The following is a 19,621-nucleotide window of genomic DNA, read 5'->3' on the forward strand; positions in this document are numbered from 1 at the left end:
CTAGCGTAGGACTGAGCAAAGGACTAAGCAAAGGCCCTCTACTGGGGATCCAGCCTGCAACCCAGGCATGTACCCTGACCAGGAATATAACCGTGACCTGGTTCATGAGTGGAATTGGTTCAATGACTGAGCCACACTGGCCGGGCTATCGTTTGAGTCTTAAATTCATAATTTCTTCCTTTGTGAACAGGCTCTCCTTGTTTATATGCACTAGTGAGCTCTTGAGGACCTGGACTATTTATTTTTATGTCTCCAATTTCCTGGCCCAAAGTAGATGCTCAATAAATATTTATTAAATTTCTGGGCAAATTTATAAATGAATTAATGAGCAGTCTTTTGTAAAAAGAGATTCATTGAGATAAAATTTATATTTCATAAAAATCTATCCTTTTAAAACGTAAAATTCAGTGATTCTTAGTATATTTGGAGTTGTGCAGATATAAGCATAATATAATTTTACTAGAGGCCTGGTGCATGAAAATTCATGCACTGGAGGTGGGGTCCCTCAGCCTGGCCTGCCCCCTCTCACAGTCTGGGAGCCCTCAGGGGCAGGAGGTGACCCTGCAATCAGGGGAAGGTGACGCCCTCATCACACCTCTGCTGCTGCCACTGCCGGCAGTGCAAGCCTCGGCCGGCCCTGGTTACCTGAGCCTCGGGTGGCCCTGGGAGGCTGGGGGTCTGAGGGGACTGGGGGACTCCAGAGGCAGGCCTTGCCCCACGCCTGCCTCCCCAGTGGGGCTGAGGGCACTGGGCGCCGCCATCTTGTGGCTGTGGGTGCTGCCATCTTTGAGGGCAGGGCAGTCAACTAGCATATTCCCTCCTTATTGGCTGGGCGCCGCCATCTTTGAGGGAAGGGCAGTCAATTATCATGTTCCCTCCTTATTGGCTGTGGGTGCCGCCACCTTTGTGATGACATAAGGGTCAATTAGCATATTCTCTCTTTATTAGATAGGATGACTTTTTATCATCTCAAAAACCTAGCATTCATTAGCTATCCTTAACCATTTCACTCCTGTCCCACCTCTAGGCAATCACTCATCTATTTGCTGTCCTTATACATTTGCCTATTCTGGACATTTTATGCGAATGGAATCATGCAATTTGTGATTATTTATAAGGACCTTTTCCTTAGCATAATGTTTTCAAGGTCATCCACATTGCAGAGTGTATCAGTACTTGATTTCTTTTTATTACTGAATAATATTTTATTGGATGGATATACCACATTTTGTTTATCCATTTATCAATTGAAGGACATTTGAGTTTTTTCCACTTCTTGGCTATTATGAGTAATACTGCTGTGAATATTCACGTACAAGTTTTTGTGTGCACATTTGTTTTCATTTCTCTTGGGTAGATAGATACCCAGGAGTGGAATTGTTGGTCCATATGGAACTGCCAGACTATTTTCCAAAGTAGTGGTACCATTTACATTCCCACCACCATTGCATGAGGGTTTCAATTTCTGTACATCCTCAACAACACATGTTGTTTACTGCCTGTTCTTTTTATTAGAGCCATCCCAGTGGATATGAAATGGTATCTCACTGAGTTTTTTATTTACATTTTTCTAATGACCAGCAATATTGAGCATCTTTTAATGTGTGTATTGGCCATTCATATGTCTTTGAAGAATTAGCTATTCAAATTTTTGCCGATTTTAAGAGTAGAATTTTCTTATTATTGAGTTGTACCTATATTGCACCTATTCTGGATGCAATCCCTTATTAGATTATGATTGACAATATTTTCTCTCAGTCTATGTGTTGTTTTTACTTTCTTGATACTGTATTTAAAGTGCAAACATGTTTAATATTGATGAAATCCAATTAAAAATATTTCAAAATTACTTTTGCTTTTGGGATCATATCTAAGAAATCATTGACTAACTAAAGATCATAAAGATATGCATCTATATTTTCTTCTGCAAGTTCCTTAGTTTTAGCTCTAATATATAGGGCTATAATCCATTCTGAGTTGACTTTTTGCAAGCTGAGAGGTAGAAGTCCAAATTCATTCCTTTGTATGTGGATAACCAGTTGTCCCAGTACCATTTTTTTTTAAAGACTGTTCTTTCCTGAATGAGCAATCTTGAATGTTTTTATAATCATATGTCTTTTTGTATTGATATTCTTTTAATTTATATTCTTATGTTTTGATTTTCAGGTTGCTTATCAAGTGTCCCACAAGTGAAAAAGATTTCCACATCTTATGAGGAAAGACGGAAACAAGCTACTGCTATTGTTTTACTAGGAGTCATAGGAGCTGAATTTGGTGCTGAAATTGAACCTCCTAAACTATTGACCAGACCTCGAAGTTCTAGTCAGATTCCTGAGGGATTTGGTTTGACTAGCGGTGGATCCAACTACTCACTGGCCAGACATACTTGTAAGTTTTGAAATTTCTAATGCTGATGTATCGTTTCTCAATACATATTATTTGTTAACAAAATCTAAGAATATTGAATATATCCCCAGTTTCAACTCACATAGAAGGCTCAGGTGAAGTTAGGAAGCAGGACAATCTGTTTGGCACATTACCCTCTGTCATAGTTGCCCAAACTTCTTTTTAAAAGTTCAAATGTAGTTTTTAAATGCTTTTCTTAACACATTTCTGACATTTGAGTTTTCACAATTTGGTCAAAATTTTAGCCAAAATTTATGAAACTGGCTTTAAGTTAAAACTTTTAACTTATAAAATCATTTCTCAAAAACTACCTGACATGTCCTGAAAGTGATTTGAAAAGTTAGGGGTGGAGGTGGAACACCAATTATTTTCATTTAAAAATAATATTTTAAAGTGCATGAATGAAGAATTGGGAATTTCCTCTAATTTAAAAAATATTCCAATACCAGTTTTAAAATGGTGAAATAATTACAATCAGAGCTCAAAGGCTTGTGTCATTTTGCTCTAGTTCTGTAGTTGGTATGTTAATAACAGGTAAGGGTATTTTATAATAATGTCTGTTGTTACCTTAATGTTGGAACTTCTTTACAAACGTCAAAATGTTCCTGCCATATTGCAAAATCATTTCTAATGTTGTTATGTTAAGGACCATATATCCTGAATACATCACAAGCTTTTTTTGTAGAACAAGTTGCAGTATGTTCTTTTCGTGTTTTGTTTGTTTGTTTGTTTTTAACCTTTAACAAAGGAAAAAGATATATGTTAATTTGGGAGTTACGATGGCCGAGAATTTCATTGGATCATTATTCTGTACTTTTGCTGTGAAATCAAGGGACTGTATTGGAGGCTTTTATTACTGAAGCCCTATTATAACTTAGCTGTCGTGTCCCCTCCCCCCTTTGGTTCAGAATGCAGCAAATATTTATTAGTGTTCGTAATCTTTTCATCTCTGCTTGATATTGAGAATCAGAGAGTAATAATAACAAGACCACCATCAACAATAATAAAGCTACTAATTGTTTTGAGCACAATTTTAAGCTTTTTATATGCATTAACTCAGTCCTTATAGTCACCTTTTCTTTTTTTTTTTAAATATTTTTATTGATTTCAGAGAGGAAGAGAGAGATATATAGAAACATAGAAACATCAATGATGAGAGATAATCATTGATTGACTGCCTCTAGATGCCCCCCAATGCGGATCAAGCCCACAACCTGGGCATGTACCCTGACCGGGAATCCAACTGTGACCTCCTGGTTCATTGGTCAACGCTCAACCACCAAGCCACACCGAATGGGCCATAGTCACCTTTTAAAGTGGTATCTGCATGTAACACATTAGGCTAGGGGGCACAGAAGGGTTTAGTCAGCCTGGCCAAGTTCATACCTTTAGGAAATGGCCTTTTGAGGCTCAGCACCATCTGTTGATTCCAAAGCTCATGCTTTTGACCAGTATGCAAACTGCTGCTGTTCAGTGGTTGCTAGTTGAAAGGGCTTAATGACTAACCCGTGCTATCACTTTATAACTTGAAAAGTACTTTTTTTTGGGGGGTTGCCTTTAAATTTCATTCCATTACCCTACTTTTTCATCAAAGATCTTAGGTTCCTTGGCATTAAATTTGCCTACCACAGTTTGTAATTATCAGCTTAAATCTTGCTCTCCTTGTTAGAAACAGTTAGCTATCTAAATATGCTGTGTCTTACTTAGGCTCTTTTCAATCAGTTATGTGTTAATTAACCAGTTATAATGTTAACCTGCTTGAAGTTGCTGTATGTATTGCCATGTTATTTGTTTACATGGCATTTACTAGTAGGATGTATTGGTAGCATTACAAATTTAGCCTTTATGGCATCTCATTGAATGAGATAATAATTATTATCCTCATTTTGAGATAAGGCCATTAAGATACAATATTTGATGAACTTTAATTGCTAATGTAGTTAGAGGGATAGAGGTGAAGTCTAAACTTCCTCATAAAGCCATTCTGTGAAAACTCTTTATGTCCCAATTATCCACATTGATGAGAGGGAAGAGTGATACTGATACTTAATTCAAAAGTCATTTTTAGCCTCTCTCTCCCTCTCTCTTTAAAGTTAATACAAACATTTTGAAAATAAAAAAACCTTTAAAAAAAGGCATATTTAGTTTAGTTTTATAATACATTTTATACTTAGATTTGAATATATATGAATCTTTGGTGGGTGTTACACTTCACATTAAACATCAAAATCACATATTGAAGACAAAGCTGAAGGACTCTGTGATCAAGAGGCCTACACTAGACCACTCTATTACCTGTACCCTTGGTAAGTGAAGTGTCCCCCTGGGTCACAGTTTCCTCTTACATAAAATAAAATACCGGAACTATTCTCTTTTTATAGCCCTTTTTGTCCAATTAGTCTCTGCTTCTGAAGAGAAATAGAAAGCACCTAAGGAAATTCACCTTCTTCGTAACCTTCCCATTTTCTTCTCCACATACCGATGGATGCTTCACATCAGCCCAACTTCAGTCGAGATTCTTCATTTGTATTTGGTTCCACAAAATAAAGCATTTTAGACTATTTTAGGGTATTATTTATAATATTACCTTGTAGGACTTTTGGTTCTTTCATTTGGTCTCTTCTGCTCAGTTTATAATTGTGGAATTATGCTGGCAGGTCTGTAGTAAATCCCATTTTGATCTCTCATTAGCTTTCTTACTTTGGGCAAGTGTCATAAGTCATTTCCCTAGGCAGCAGACTCCGAGGCAGATTTGTATGCAGACCTGTTCTGGGATCAATACCTTTAGGAGAGTGAAAGAAGCAGGATTGGGCAGGGGAGAAGTTGAATTGCATTTCAATTGCCTAGAAAGCCTCAGCCCATCTCAGGGAACTCTGGAGCTGGGATGACCCTTCAGACTTGTCCTGAACTAGGACTGAGGGCTTGGCCTTTTATCCTTGTGTCATTCAGTCACTGGAATCAAGTCATTGGTGCTCTGAGCAGGGGGTGTGATCTTGAGTGAGGCAGCCCTCTTCCATTTAAGGCAAACCCCACAGAGGGACTGGGCTGAGGTGTATTAGCCACTAACACACCATGAGCTTGGGAAGTGAGTGCTTCAGTCATGGAGGGGAGGAGATGGGCAACCTCTCCAGCTCCCACTCAGCAGGTAAGTCAGGGGTGGGGAACCTTCTTTCTGTCAAGGGCCGTTTGGATATTGATAACAGCTGTACAAAATTAGCAACTTAAAAATTAGCCTGCTATATTTGGTCAAACATTTAGCTTACCCCTAATGCCTTAGCAGAGCCAGACGAAATGATTTCGAGGGCCTTATACGGGCCGGATGTTCCCCACCCCTGATGTAATTAATTTATACGGGCTGGATGTTCCTCACCCCTGATGTAATTAATTTATGTGTGTCCCAATTCCCTTTCTATCAACAGAAATGGAGAGCGGGACTGCTATTTATTTTACACACTTTTTATTCCAACTTTATACCGAGCTCCTATTAACCTGCAAGACAGATATTTCATCCAGCACCTAGCACAATACAAGACACATTAATAATAGTAACTGAGCATTTACACTGTGGCAGGCATTTTGCCCGTATTATCTTACGTGATCTTCTAATGCTATCAAATAAGTCCTAATATTATTCCCATTTTTCAGACGAAGAAACTGAGGCTTTGGATTAAACTTTCTTCCTGCAGACAATAAATTGAAGGCACAGGTTAAATGTTTTAAGGTCATACTGCTAAAAAGTATCAAGCCTGGGCTTGAGCACCTATCTTCCAACTCTAAATCAGTGTATTTTGACCATTTCAAATAGTTTTCTCGTGTTACAAACAAGAAAGATTACGAAGTGGTGCTGAAAAAAAGGAGGATCAAGGCAGCAGGTACTAGGCCACCTTTAAATCTGAACATTTATTGAATCGTTCTTTAGGGATGTGCTGGTGCCATGGAGATACAATTGTGTGCAAAATCCGCACCTCTGTAATCGTGAACTGGCTTGTATCTGTGGTGTAAAATATTTAGATTAGAAAAAAATCACTTTTTCCCTACAGGGGGGCTTTAGAAATATTAGAGTTCATCAGCTAGCCAAGGTGTATAACCTCACTGATGTTACATGGAAAATACTGTCTTCATGTGCATTTGTGTTTTTGTTCTGGGAAAAGCATCCACAAATTTCATTCAATTCTTAAAACATAGTCATTAAAATAAAAATGGATAAGAATTCCAAGAGTTTGTTAGAATAAATTGTTATTACTATGATTTTAAAAACAATAAGTTATGTCTCTCTTAACTAGTTCAATTATACCACCAAATAGGAGCTTCAGTTTGATGTCACTTAAGGAATATTTCAATTATGTGAGAAACTGTATTTAGTTTCCTATGGTGCTATGTTTGACTTCATTTTGTTGTAGTCTGCTATTGTGAAAATGATTCTCCAAATACTTCCTGTGCTTCCTAACAATGCATGTTTTGTTTAATGAATATGTTAATATTGGTTAAGGATGATTTTATAATGAATTTACTTCCTAAATTTTAAGGTAAGAAAGTTAAACCAAATCTCAAATGTTTTAGCAGCAAGATTAGAACTAGTGGTAGCAAAACCAGTGGTAGTCACCAGATATAGAAAAAGTACCAACAATGATGAGGAAAGCAGCATGCCACTTGCAAGGATAAGCAGTGACAAAAGAGTGTATATTTTCAAAGTTTACAAACAAGTCATCAGATTGTGTTGCTGAGTTGCTGCTGTGGCCATAGAGATTGCATTTCTCATTACTTAGCCTCATTTTTCTAACCTGGCCTTTCTGGCACTGGGATGGAATCCTGCCTTCTTATCTGGCTTCTTACTGCACCGTCCACTTCATTCATTCATTCTCATTGCACCAACTCAGCTTTCCATGTTCTTTCCCACCACTTCTCATTTGTAATTTTACCTTTGAAATTCATCTGGTCCAGACACCACTTTATTTGCATCGCCATTATACCTTCTGTGTTTAGAGCTGTAATTCTTCACTCTGGCTGTGCACTAAAATCATATGTAGAGTGCCTTAAGAATACATAAGCATTACCCTAGAGTTCGTATTCAGGAAGCAGGGGGTGGAATTTGGGCATCTATGTTATTTTTAAAGCTTCGTATGTAATTTTCTTTTGTAGCCATAGTAGAGAATCCTCATATAACTAGAGGCCCGGTGCACGAAATTCGTGCATGGGGGCTAGAGGGGGAGGTGTCCCTCAGCCCAGCCTACACCCTCTCCAATCTGGGACCCCTCAAGGGATGTCCGACTGCCCGTTTAGGCCTGATCCACGGGCAGTCGGACATCCCTCTTACAATCCAGGACTGCTGGCTCCCAACTGCTTGCCTGCCTGCCTTCCTGATTTCCCCTAACCGCTTCTGCCTGCCAGACTGATCACCCCCTAACCACTCCCATGCCAGCCTGATTGATGTCTAACTGCTCCCCTGCCAGCCTGTTTGCCCCCAACTTCCCTCCTCTGCTGGCCTGGTCACCCCTAACAGCCCTCCCCTGCAGGGTTGATCGCCTCCAACTGCCCTCCCTTGCAGGCCTGGTCCCTCTCAACTGCCTTCCCTTGCAGGCCTGGTCCCTCCCAACTGCCCTCCTCTGCTGGCCATCTTGTGGTGGCCATCTGTGTCCACATGAGGGCAGGATCTTTGACCACATGGGGGCAGCCATCTTGTGTGTTGGAGTGATGGTCAATGTGCATATTACTCTTTTTTTAGATAGGATAGAGGCCTGGTGCATGGGTGGGGACCAGCTGGTTTGCCCTGAAGGGTGTCCTGGATCAGGGTGGGGTTCCCTTGGGATGTGGAGAGGCCTGGGCAAGGGGCCTGTGGTGGTTTGCAGGCCAGCCACGCCCCTGGCGACCCAAGCAGAGGCCCTGGTATCTGGAATTTATTTACCTTCTACAATTGAAACTTTGTAGCCTGGAGCAGAGCCAAGCCTCCTGCTAGCTCCCATGGCCGGCAGCCATTTCTCTTGGGATTGATGTATCTTCTATAATTAAAACTTTGTATCCTTGAGTGGAGGCCTGGGCCCGCCAGAGTGTGTGGATAGCTTGGCTTCCTCTGTTGCCGGGAAACCCAAGCCTCCCTTCTGGTAGCCATCTTGGTTGGGGTTAATTTGCATACTCACCCTGATTGGCTGGTGGGCTTGGCTTGGCTGGTGGGCGTGGCTTGTGTAGCAGAGTGATGGTTAATTTGCATATTACTCTTTTATTAGAGCGGATATAGAATTCTTTAGTTGTTTTAATTGTTATATGGTTGTTCTGGTCATTAAACTACCTTAATGTATAAATTATAATTTTCTTTGTATTTTAAGATGGAAGAGAAAATGGGAACTAATCAGAGTGAATAGGTGGCATTTTATTACCCTCAGAGCTAATTCTTTTTTTAAAAAAATATATTTTTATTGATTTCAGAGGGTAAGGCAGAGAGAGAGAGAGATAGAGACATCAATGATGAGAGAGAATCATCAATCAGCTGCCTTCTGCATGGCCCCTATTGGGGATCAAGCCGGCAAACAAGGCAAATGCCCTGACAGGCCATCAAACCATGACCTCCTGGTTTATAGGTGGACAATCAACCACTGAGCCACACTGGCCAGGCTCTCAGAGCTAATTCTTGAGGTAGTTCAGCTTTTTTATTGGAATTTTATTGATCTGGATTACTTGGGTTTCAGTCTTGATATCACCACAAAGTAACTGGTAGCTTAGTTTCTTTAACCAAACATGGGAATAATGATAGCACCTACCTCACAGAATTATTGTGAGGATTAAGTAAATTAGTGTATGGAAAGCATTTAGAAAGTGCCTGACATTCAAGTGTTAGTCAAATGTTAGTAGTTATTATTTTTACTAGAAATGTTTATAGGAGGATAAGGAAAGGAAATAGCTCTTTTTAAAGCATTGTTATCTAATAGGAGATTTATATGTATATATGCTACATTTTAAAATCTTTTTTAAGAACCTTAGGAGGTAGGTATTGCTGTCAATATTTTATATATGAGTTAACTGATACAAAAATTAAATAATTTCCTTAAGGTTGCCTATCTTGTAAGGGATTTGAATCTAGATGCATTCCCCCCCTCCCCCACCCCAAGTCCAGAATACTTTTCTTACACTACATACATATTCCCACTGTTTGTGGCAAAGCATATTGCTCCTAGAGGATTTATGTAAAAATATACTAAAACACCAAGTTTTTCGGTAAAACCATGTGTTTTACCTTGTTTCTTATTTTAACCACATCAACAATATGAAGCTCAGATCCAATGGAAATTTTCACTATTCTTCTGTTTTTCCTTGTAAATAATTTATGTTGTGTAACAGCTTTATCATTTTTAACAGAGATCTGACACTTGCATTATAGGCCCTGTTTGGTGATGTAATCCCATCCTTGTTCTCCAAAAATAACTTTAATTTGCAATCATTTTTTGTTAATTCACTGCACTGATGGGCTTTAGGTTCCTCTTCCATAAAACAAGCAAGTTGGACAAGGTTATTTCTAAAGCCACTTCATCTAAAATTGCAGGGTTCTGTGAAATTATTAATGTGATTATTCTTACTCTAACTATAGATTGCTTGTGTTTATTGCTGCCACTTGAACTTGCTTATCTTATTTTGTTTGCTCTGTACCAATTGTTCTATCTGTTTTTGTAGGTTCCACAGCTATGCCATATGTTTGACACTGAGCATCTTTAATGTATTTTCTGCCATCCCTCATGGGATTCTTATATCAGCTTACCAGGCTACAGTTATTTCTACATGACATATTCTCTTCACATATCCAGCTTCATGGACTTGCGTAATATTGAATTTAGTTCAGTCGCTAAATATAATACCTGTGGTAGTTTGAGATTTGTACCTTATAGGAATAGAGTACGAAGTCATTATAACAATTTTTTGGTCTATATTGTGATGAAGCATTGGTATAAGACTCTAACATTCATCTAATGTATGTATTAGTTACCTTGATTCAGTTTTCAATTTTAGTTCAATTTTAAATGTCCTTGATTTCTTGTTCCCCGGACTGAGTGTAGTTGAGTCAGTGACAAGTGTTAGCATTGTATTGCAAATGGCAAACTCCCGCCCTCCTTTTTTCCCATAGGACATTCCTACTTCTGGTTTTTAAAATAATCTTGGTCTGAGGTTTTCTGACAGCTCTACAGAATGGTTCCTTCCAATTTATATGTCCGTTTTCAATTATAGTTTGGATTCAGTATTATTTTATAATAGTTTCAGATGTAAGCCATAGTGGTTAGACATTTATATAATTTCCAAGGTGATCCTCCTGGTAAGTCTAGAGAACTCACCTGGCACCGTATGTGGTTACTGCAATATTGACTATATTCCCTATGCTGTACTGTATGTCAATGGAGGGAAAAGAGGGACATAGGTAATACTTTTAACAATAAAGATTTAAAAAACAAAAAAACCTAAGGTAGATCATATCACTCAGGGGTAGCTAGATAATTAATCAACAAGACAAATAAAAAAAATCAGTAGCTTTTCTATAAACTAGTGAACAAAGTAGGGGCATAAATGTGTACATTTTTATTCAATTTTATAGTAAATAGTATCTATTCAAGGGTCTAAAATAACAGTGACCAAAGTACTAAAAGTGGTTCTCCCAGATACAAATAAGAAAAGGGACTACATTAGAAGGAATCTTGAGATAGGTGGTCTTGAGTATGCCTACAGATAGATAAAGAAATGTAGATTTGTGTGGCCGACTACCAAAAGAGGTAAAAGAAACTCCTAGGGGTTCAGAAGTAACAGAAGATCAGCTACTTGTCTAGGATGAAGTAAAATGGATAATAAGGGAACTAGGGACTGGGAGAGACCCTCTTTCTAAGGAGGGGGAGCTACTGAGGAAACCCCATCCTGTGGGGCGTGAGAAAGCCTGCCCAAGGGCAGGGCCTGTTGTTGTCTGTGAGCAGTGTGGAGGGATGGGGCTGAAGGTGCTCTGATGCAGCACCTGTTACTGTGGGCAAGTGATGGTCCACATGAGTCAGAGCAGCCTGCCCTTTCCCAGGGTTGGCAGGCCAGAGCTGCTTGCGGGGCAGTGTCTTTCCTCTTGCAGGATCACTCTGTTGACCTGTTGACCAAGCTTAACATTCTCCAGCTGGCAAAGAGGTGTTTACAGAGTCCAGCGCTACTGTTACAAAGCCAGGGGGAGGTGGTAGATTTGGAGCTGAGAGACTACCAATTGATAACTGTCCTGGAAGAAATAATTGATCATTATAGTTCTAAAATCCAATTTATAAGTCAGATCACTAAAATTTTATTCTCTGCTTGGTCCTTTATAATGAACCAATTATTTTCTCCATAAGTATTTTTTTTTTGAGTCGAGTTATTATAGTATTATTTTATGGTTTAAAAGACTGACCAAGAAATTGTCCTTTATGTTTCTTTCTGAGAAGCACCTTTATCATAGCTGAATAGATCCCTAGACAATGTAGTCATGCACCTACTGAACGGGGTAGGCTTACTACAGAACTGCACCAGGCCTCACAAAACTGCACTCGGCCCGTGTGTGGTCAGCACAACAAACTCTGTTCTGCATTTACAGATAAATAAATGATGGTTGGCAACTATTGTTCCAAATTTGCATTTCAGTGGCCTAGTAATGTGCCATCACTTACTACTACGTCTCAGGGATGTTAGTGATAAGGAATAATTAATGATTTGTTAACAAGATCAGATCTTTGATTCTAATGTACAATAGATGTACAAATTCTATATTTAACTTTTATTTGCCTTTTAATTGCTATGGATTTCTGGGCCTGCTACTTGCTGCTTTATCAGACTGAAGAAATGGTTCCTATAATCTCTTATCCGCAGTCCCAGTAGACATTACCATGTACTTTCTCCAGAACAGAGAAGGCAGCCCACCTCCATGAGGTGTTGTAGAAGGTTGCAGTGGCGTCCATTTCAGCTGCAGTTGTCAGTCACCGGGACAGCAGCATCTGGCGTTAGGAAACGATGAGAATGGCAGGCAGAGGGCTTACTAGTGTTTTCCTGTTGAATGGTTTATAGGGGATCGCTATTGGTGGGTGGAGGATTCATTGGATTTTTAAGCACTAGAGAAGTTTAGGCCAAGAAAAGGTAATATATTAAGCCCGAGCTCATTTAAAATTCTACTTGGTCTGACCAACCATCGCATTACAGAGCAGTCTGCTCAGAATGTCTCCAGGGCCGGTCCTCTGCCCTCCCAGAGCTTCCGATGGCATTGGCTTGACTGGAGCAGGTGGTTCTGCTTCTGGGAAGGGGAGAGTTCTGGGCAGTAGCACAAGCCCTAAAATATTGATGTGGCCACTCCGAAAGTATAGTAATATTCTGTAGTTATAGGCAGCATGTCGTTCGAGCTGTTTTCATTGCCCAGAAATCGTTATGCTGAACCTATAGGTTGTCAATCAAGTTAATTTTGGTAACTGCACAGTAGATTGTGCCTTTGTGGATGTGTATATATAATTATATAATATGCTTATTCAATGGATATAAAAAGATTAAAAAGTCTTTATATTTAGTGCCTCCCTTCTATCACATATATGTAGTCACCTGAGTGCACAAAGGTAGAAGGCCCATGTGACTCTTGTCCCTAAATGCATATGCTGCAGGTGTGGTGGTAGTAAGGACTATGATGTATCAAGTGTTAGCTTGTACCCCATGACAACGCCATTCTTTAATGTCAAAGTGGTCAAATATAGGCAGGCCTCAGAGATATTGTGGGTTCAGTGCCAGACCACTGTAATAGAGCAAGGCATAATATTTTTGTTGGTGGAGGGACTTGCCTTCAATTTGTAAAAACCCAACATCTGTGAAGCACAATAAAGCTAAGCGCAATGAAATGAGGTCTGCCTTACTGGCTATTTCACATGGTTCAACTTAATATTAAAGCATAGGCTGTGCTGTGATTTGGAAGAGCACCAAGTCATTAAAGCAAATTATATAAGCCAGAACCCAAATTAACCACAACTGGACGAGAGACAGAAATGATGTTAAGGAAAGTAAAGCTAATGGGTGACTTATGACTCGATCCTATTCTGAGGCGGCAAATGTGAGGTGAGCCCCTCAGCACGGCATTGGCAGAAAAGATTTTGGTCAACAGATTTTTCGCTCTCTGAATCATGTGTTTTATGTCTAGGATTATATAAATCCTTGCAGATAACTCCTTTGACATTTGTTTATCTGGTTGCCTTCTGACATACTAACTCAGCAGATTTTTCTTTCTAAACTCTTTGCTATCTTTCTAACTTTTGAGCATCAAGGTGATTGCCCCTTGGTGGTATTGTATATTTGCGACTAGGGTGGCACTTTGGTGTTATATTTAATGAATAGCCTTGACTGCAAAGATGATATTAGAAAGCACCTCGTCTACCTTTGAGATTGTGCATTTTTATTGGTCTACTTTTATATCCTGATATTTCCTAAAGATGAGGGCTACCAAGGTCTTTGAATTCTATGAATGAAATTATAATTAGTTTGATACTATTTTTAATAATCTTCATTCTTGTGGTAAGATATATTTGTTCTTTTGAGAACTGAGCTATGGATAGTGAGTATCCATTAATAAAACAGCAGCCTGTTGACATTTGTGTTTCCGTTTCTGATACAAGTTGGATTCTGAGTTGTTCTGTCAACCTCAAGAAAAGGGTGACAGATAAGCTGGTAGACCCGGTGCCATCTCATTGGTGATAAACACTCAGTTTTTCCCATGTTATCCAGACATGAATTTATTTAAATACTTTGATTGGTACCTAGACTGATTTTACCTTGCCATGGTTCACAATATATTTCAATTACAATGGACTATCCTTAGTAATAATTCATGGCTTTCCATTTAAAGTACAGTAATATAATGTTTATAAAGTTAATGGGTTGATAAATTTGTAGGACTATTATATCTCAAATATGAAAATGCAGGGACTAAATTTTAATACAGTGTATGTTTTAAAATCTTAGCTGTTGATGATGCTATTAGTTAGAAGTGTTTTTGCTTTTAAATTTAATCACTTCCAAACTTAGTGACAACATTAGCCTAACTCTGGGGACAATGATGTGTTTTGTGGCCTTTTGAATCCAAGATACTCAGATGATTTAACATGGGACATTATCATATTTAAACTGCATGACTGTGTGGAAAGTAGAGATTGGCAGTTACTCCTGCCTTCTACATGTGGAAACCAAGAAAAGTAATGTAGTTCATTCCTGACAGACAGGAATAATCCAGTAAGCAGAGTCTTTGCTCTCAATTATGATTAGTAAGTCACTACGTGAAAATTCATGTTTGAATGTATTACCGAGGAAATGTCACTTTCCAATACCCTTTTCTTTAGCTTTTCCCCTCAAAATTCCAGAATCTTTGTGGTATGGTCATCTTCAGATGAACTACAAAACTTAATTTTTTTCGATTTTTTTTGTTTTTTTTATGGAACAGTGAGAGGATTGGAAGGGATGAAGCAGGTGGAAGTAAATATTAGGGCAAATATTCTAATGCAAGAAATTGGCATGAAATTATGACAAGTAGAACAAGAAAGCATATGGATAGTCTCACAGATATTAAAGGGTACGTACAACTTAGAGTATATAGGAAACAGAAGTTTGATGAAATAAAAAAAGACTAAAAATTTAAATTAAACTTGAAATCTAAGAAATATGTTATCCAAAACCATTGAAAAAACTCCTACATGGTATTGATTCTCTTGTTGTTACAAATCATTTTTTAAAGATATTGTTAAGAATTTTTTTTAAACTAGTTTTATTCTAATGGGTTTAGAGATACAAGTGTTTTTGCTCTGAAAACTTACAGTTTAAGACAGGCAATCTATTTTATATTTGATACCTACTTGAAATTTTATTTATATATTATATGAAATCATATGAGTGCTAAAAGTAAACTAATTTGTTGTAGAAATGGTTCTCCACATGACTCACAATTCAGAAGCAAGTTAAATTATTTATATTTAAAGACAAGTAAAAAGGCATTAAAAATAAGCACAGTGGATCGAAACAGAAACACATCCACTTATTTTGATTCAAGAGTTTGATCTGCTACTGAGGGGGAAAATCACACAAACCTCAGCATCGCTTTTGAATGATGCCAGAAATAAACTTGTTATTGTGAAAACTCATAAATAAAGAGAAATAAACATTTACTCTGTGTATTTTATACAAATCATCTCATTGTAACAAAATGGTTGATGTGAGAAAATTCTTCTTGATAACAGTATTCTAGCCAATAAATGAAGAAGAGATGAGAGGACATCACCATTTTGCCATCCTAATCAATTAATGGCTCTTTAAGATGACCAAAAAAGGGACAGCTGAGCATTATATACTTCTTGATGGAAATACATCTAAGAAATATTTTTTAAAAATTCAAACCTGAATCTCTTCAGGCAATTTATAGAAATACCGTAACAGAGGTCAGAAGAACACTCTTTAAATACCATGAAAAGGCGATCTCAGCAGAATTGGATTTTAGGAATCTCAGTTGGACAAAAGAAATGATATCTTCCCAGAAGGGGCAGAGGCAAATTGTAGATTAAGAGATTTAATAAAGAGACATATTTGGATTAGGATTGGAAAAGACAAATGTAAAAAAGTGAAGAAAAGAAATAAAAAGAGGGAGAGGTAGCAAGGGGAACAGAATCACTAAAATGTGAATCATCAATAATTCCTAATATCATCAAATCGGCTATTTGATGATATTAGGAATTATTGATGATTTTGTTTACTGTGGTAATAGTATTGTGGTTATTTTTTTTTTTAAGTCCCAATCTCTAATCTTTTAGACACCTATACTGAAGTAGTTACTGATGAGATTTGCTACAAAGTAATTCAAGGTGTTGGGGAGAGTGAGTGAGGGGTTGGATGAAACAAGATTGGCCAGGAGGTCACGCTGTTGAAGCTGGTTATTATACTTTTCTTTCTACTTTTTTGAAGTTTTACGTAATAAAAAAAAAGATGTCTAACAATGGAACTGGCTGTCCCACAGGATAGTGAACTCCATGCCACCGGACTCAGTGTTCTGAATTTATAGGTCTGCAGTGAGTCCACAAATTTGTGGACTAAGAATTAGAGATCTCTGGGCCAGATCATCTCTCAAGTCCATTCTAATTCTGAGCTTTCTAAGTCTGTATTTCTTTGAGTGGCATGAACAAGATGCACTCCAGGAATTAAGGGACACCTGGTTTAGTGACCAACAAAGCTTGATAAATAAAGTGAAATTTAACCAGGACCTTGAATGATAACTTAAAATATGGACAGTGGAGTATGAATCAAATCCCTTCGTTCATTCCGCAAATATTTTTAATGCTTCCTCAGTGCCAGAAGTGTGCCATGCACTGGGGTATATGCTTGTAGTCACAGTTATAATGATGATAATGTTGAACCCATTTATTATGGAAGCTTTGTGTTACCTTAGAGAGAATGCTGGTTTTTGAGATTGGAGCTTTGGCTTCTAGACCTTTGATTTAGAGGAAGGTGCATAACCTGACTCAGCCTCTGTTTTCTGATCTATCATAATGAGAAGGTTGGACCATTCCAGCTCTTGTCTTTTTTTATAAAATATGATGCATGAAGATATTTTGCTCTACAGCTTTTGCTATAAATATGGATGGTATGGTATGTGGAACTAAATTTTTCTTTTTCTTTTTTTTTTTTTTTTACCCTATCAATAGCCGTGAAATTTGCTCATCCTGGGGAGTGGGTGAAAGTATTTTCTCTTTTTTTCTGCCTCTGTAATATAGTTGTATAGACAAATATTTATGCTAGCATAATTAGATTCTCTCCATAAACCCAAACAGGTCTGATCTTAAGCTCATTGACTGTCTTGGAACAGAATTGATCTTGCTTTCACATTTGATTCACCAGCTGCAGCTTTTGAGAGGGAGAAAAATCGCATTGTGAGCTGTGTGTAACTAGGCCAGAGATAACAAGAGGAGGTTGGGAAACCAGTGTTATATTGGTTTGCTTTTGTCTTCATTTTATGTGTTAATGTATGTAGATCATTCTGATAACAGTTTCAGCCATCCTTGAAGAGCGATGCCAGTTAGACTTTTCATTCTTCACACAGATTAAAATGATTCAGCGATTATTTGATTGTCATGAAACCAATTTTACAGTTTCTGGGGTTACCAGGAGAAAGCAAGTTGATATATTTAAATTGCAACATTAAATATAAAATTTCTTTGCAGGTCTCATCTTAAGTCTGGACTATGACATAGCCTATTACTTTTAAATAAATACTATGCATAACATAATGGACAAAACAGAGGATTTCAAGTCAGGCAAACCTTATTCTGGCATTACTAGCAGTATAATCTAGAATAAGTTATTTAAGTGTCTGAGAAGCAGTTTTCCTCATCTTCCAATTTGAAACTAATATCATATCCCCACAGAACTAGTTTCAGTATTAAATAAAATACCGCATGTAAAGGCCCCAGTGCACTACCTGCCACCTATCAGCCAGTCAACAAATATAATTTTCCTTTCTCCCCTCTTTCCATCCCTTCCCTTCATTTATTCATTTTACTTTTTCATACTCTTTGGTAAAATGCTGTATATTATATATTTTTAAAAGGACTAGAGTCCTAGTAGTTTTCCACTTTTACAAAAGTCCATTTGTGAAGTCTTAGTATAATATACAAATTAATACCTGTGATTGAAGAAAATAAGGAACAATTTCTGTGTAATTATATACTGGGAGATGGAGGGGGAAGAATATGTCAAGAACCTACCCTGTGTTAGGCAAAGTGGGTGTTTGATCATTTAATCCTCCTATCAACTCGAGAAATAGGTCTCTTCCCCATCTTATTGTATGTCATTAGATGAAGAAATGAATGCCTAAAATAAAATTGTAAGTATGGGCCCAGCCGGTGTGTGGCTCACTGGTTGAGCGTCCACTTATGAACCAGGAAGTTATGGTTTGATTCCCAGTCAGGGAACATGCTCAGGTTGTGGGCTCCATCCCCAGTAGGGGGCGTGCAGGAAGCAGCCAGTCGATGATTCTTGTCATTGATGTTTCTCTCTCTCCCTTTCCCTTCCTCTCTCTGAAATTAATTTTAAAAATTCACACACATATATATATTCTTTAAATTGTGGGCTTGAGGTTAGAATGCAGATCTTACTTCAGAGCTCTCTAATACTATCCATGATTTTCAGTCACTGGAGAGAGGAGGGTAGCTTTTGCCTCCTGACTAGAAGGGGCAGGGCCAAGGTGTGGAGTGGGGAACATATGTGAATCCTGCAGAGGAGTTTCTCAAATTATACTCATGACATTCTGCTCCTGACCTGCCATAATAAGACAGTGTTTGGTAATATGTCATATTCTTCAAGTATGTTGAGATGGAAAAAAAAAATTGAATACATTGTTCTATGATGCACTGCTTATATATGAAGTTATTATATAAACTAGAGGCCCAGTGCACGAAATTCATGCGAGGGGGCGGGTCCCTCAGCCTGGCCTGCACCCTTTCCAATCCGGGACCCATCGGGGAATGTCTGACTGCTGGTTTAGGCCCGATCCCAGTGGCAGTTGGACATCCCTCTCACAATCCGGGACTGCTGGCTCCTAACCATTCACCTGCCTGCCGGCCTGATCCCCCTAACTGCTCTCCCCTGCTGGCCTGATCACCCCTAACTGCCCCTGCCTCAGCCCTGCCACTGTAGCTTTGTCCAGAAGGACATCTGGAAGGTTGCCTGGAAGATGTCCGGTCTAATTAGCATGTTACCCTTTTATTAGTACAGATAATTATATAAAATTAAATCCATACCATGGATGTGAAGTCTTAAAAATATTTTGATAGTCTTATTTATTTTTCTTTATTGCTCCCAGACAGTTTAAAAGTATTTGGACATTGTTATAGGTCCTGTGTTATAATATAAGAAGTAAATAATACTGTAATATGTATATTTTTCAGGTTATACTTAGCTGTCAATGACAGTAGCATAACAGAAAAAATTATTTATTATTTTGCTTTGCAGCATTACTTCTTTTATTAAAAATGAAGACTGGTCTATAGTGCTTTTTTCAATCTAAATTTGATTTTATAAAAGAATTAATGAAAATTAAGCCAACATAACTGGTTTGCAAATTTAGTAAAAATAAGCTATATTGAAGGAAAATTTATATATATATATATATATATATATATATATATATATATATATATATATATACCATACACTAGCCAGTAAGGTGTGAGGCAGC

The 19,621-nt window shown here is 38.0% G+C and overlaps 1 protein-coding gene across 3 annotated transcripts in view; it reads left to right on the forward strand.

Moving 5' to 3' along the window:
* The window catches only part of WDR7 (WD repeat domain 7), a 290,874-nt gene that overhangs the window by 170,321 nt on the left and 100,932 nt on the right, over positions 1-19,621 (forward strand). For all 3 annotated transcript variants that reach the window (XM_079784071.1, XM_079784070.1, XM_079784069.1), the window contains one exon: positions 2,167-2,388. In XM_079784071.1, coding sequence (XP_079640197.1) covers positions 2,167-2,388 — 222 coding nt within the window. The remainder of the gene's footprint in view (positions 1-2,166; positions 2,389-19,621) is intronic.

Source organism: Cnephaeus nilssonii, assembly GCF_951640355.1.
Source record: "Cnephaeus nilssonii genome assembly, chromosome: 11".
Taxonomy (NCBI): domain Eukaryota; kingdom Metazoa; phylum Chordata; class Mammalia; order Chiroptera; family Vespertilionidae; genus Cnephaeus; species Cnephaeus nilssonii.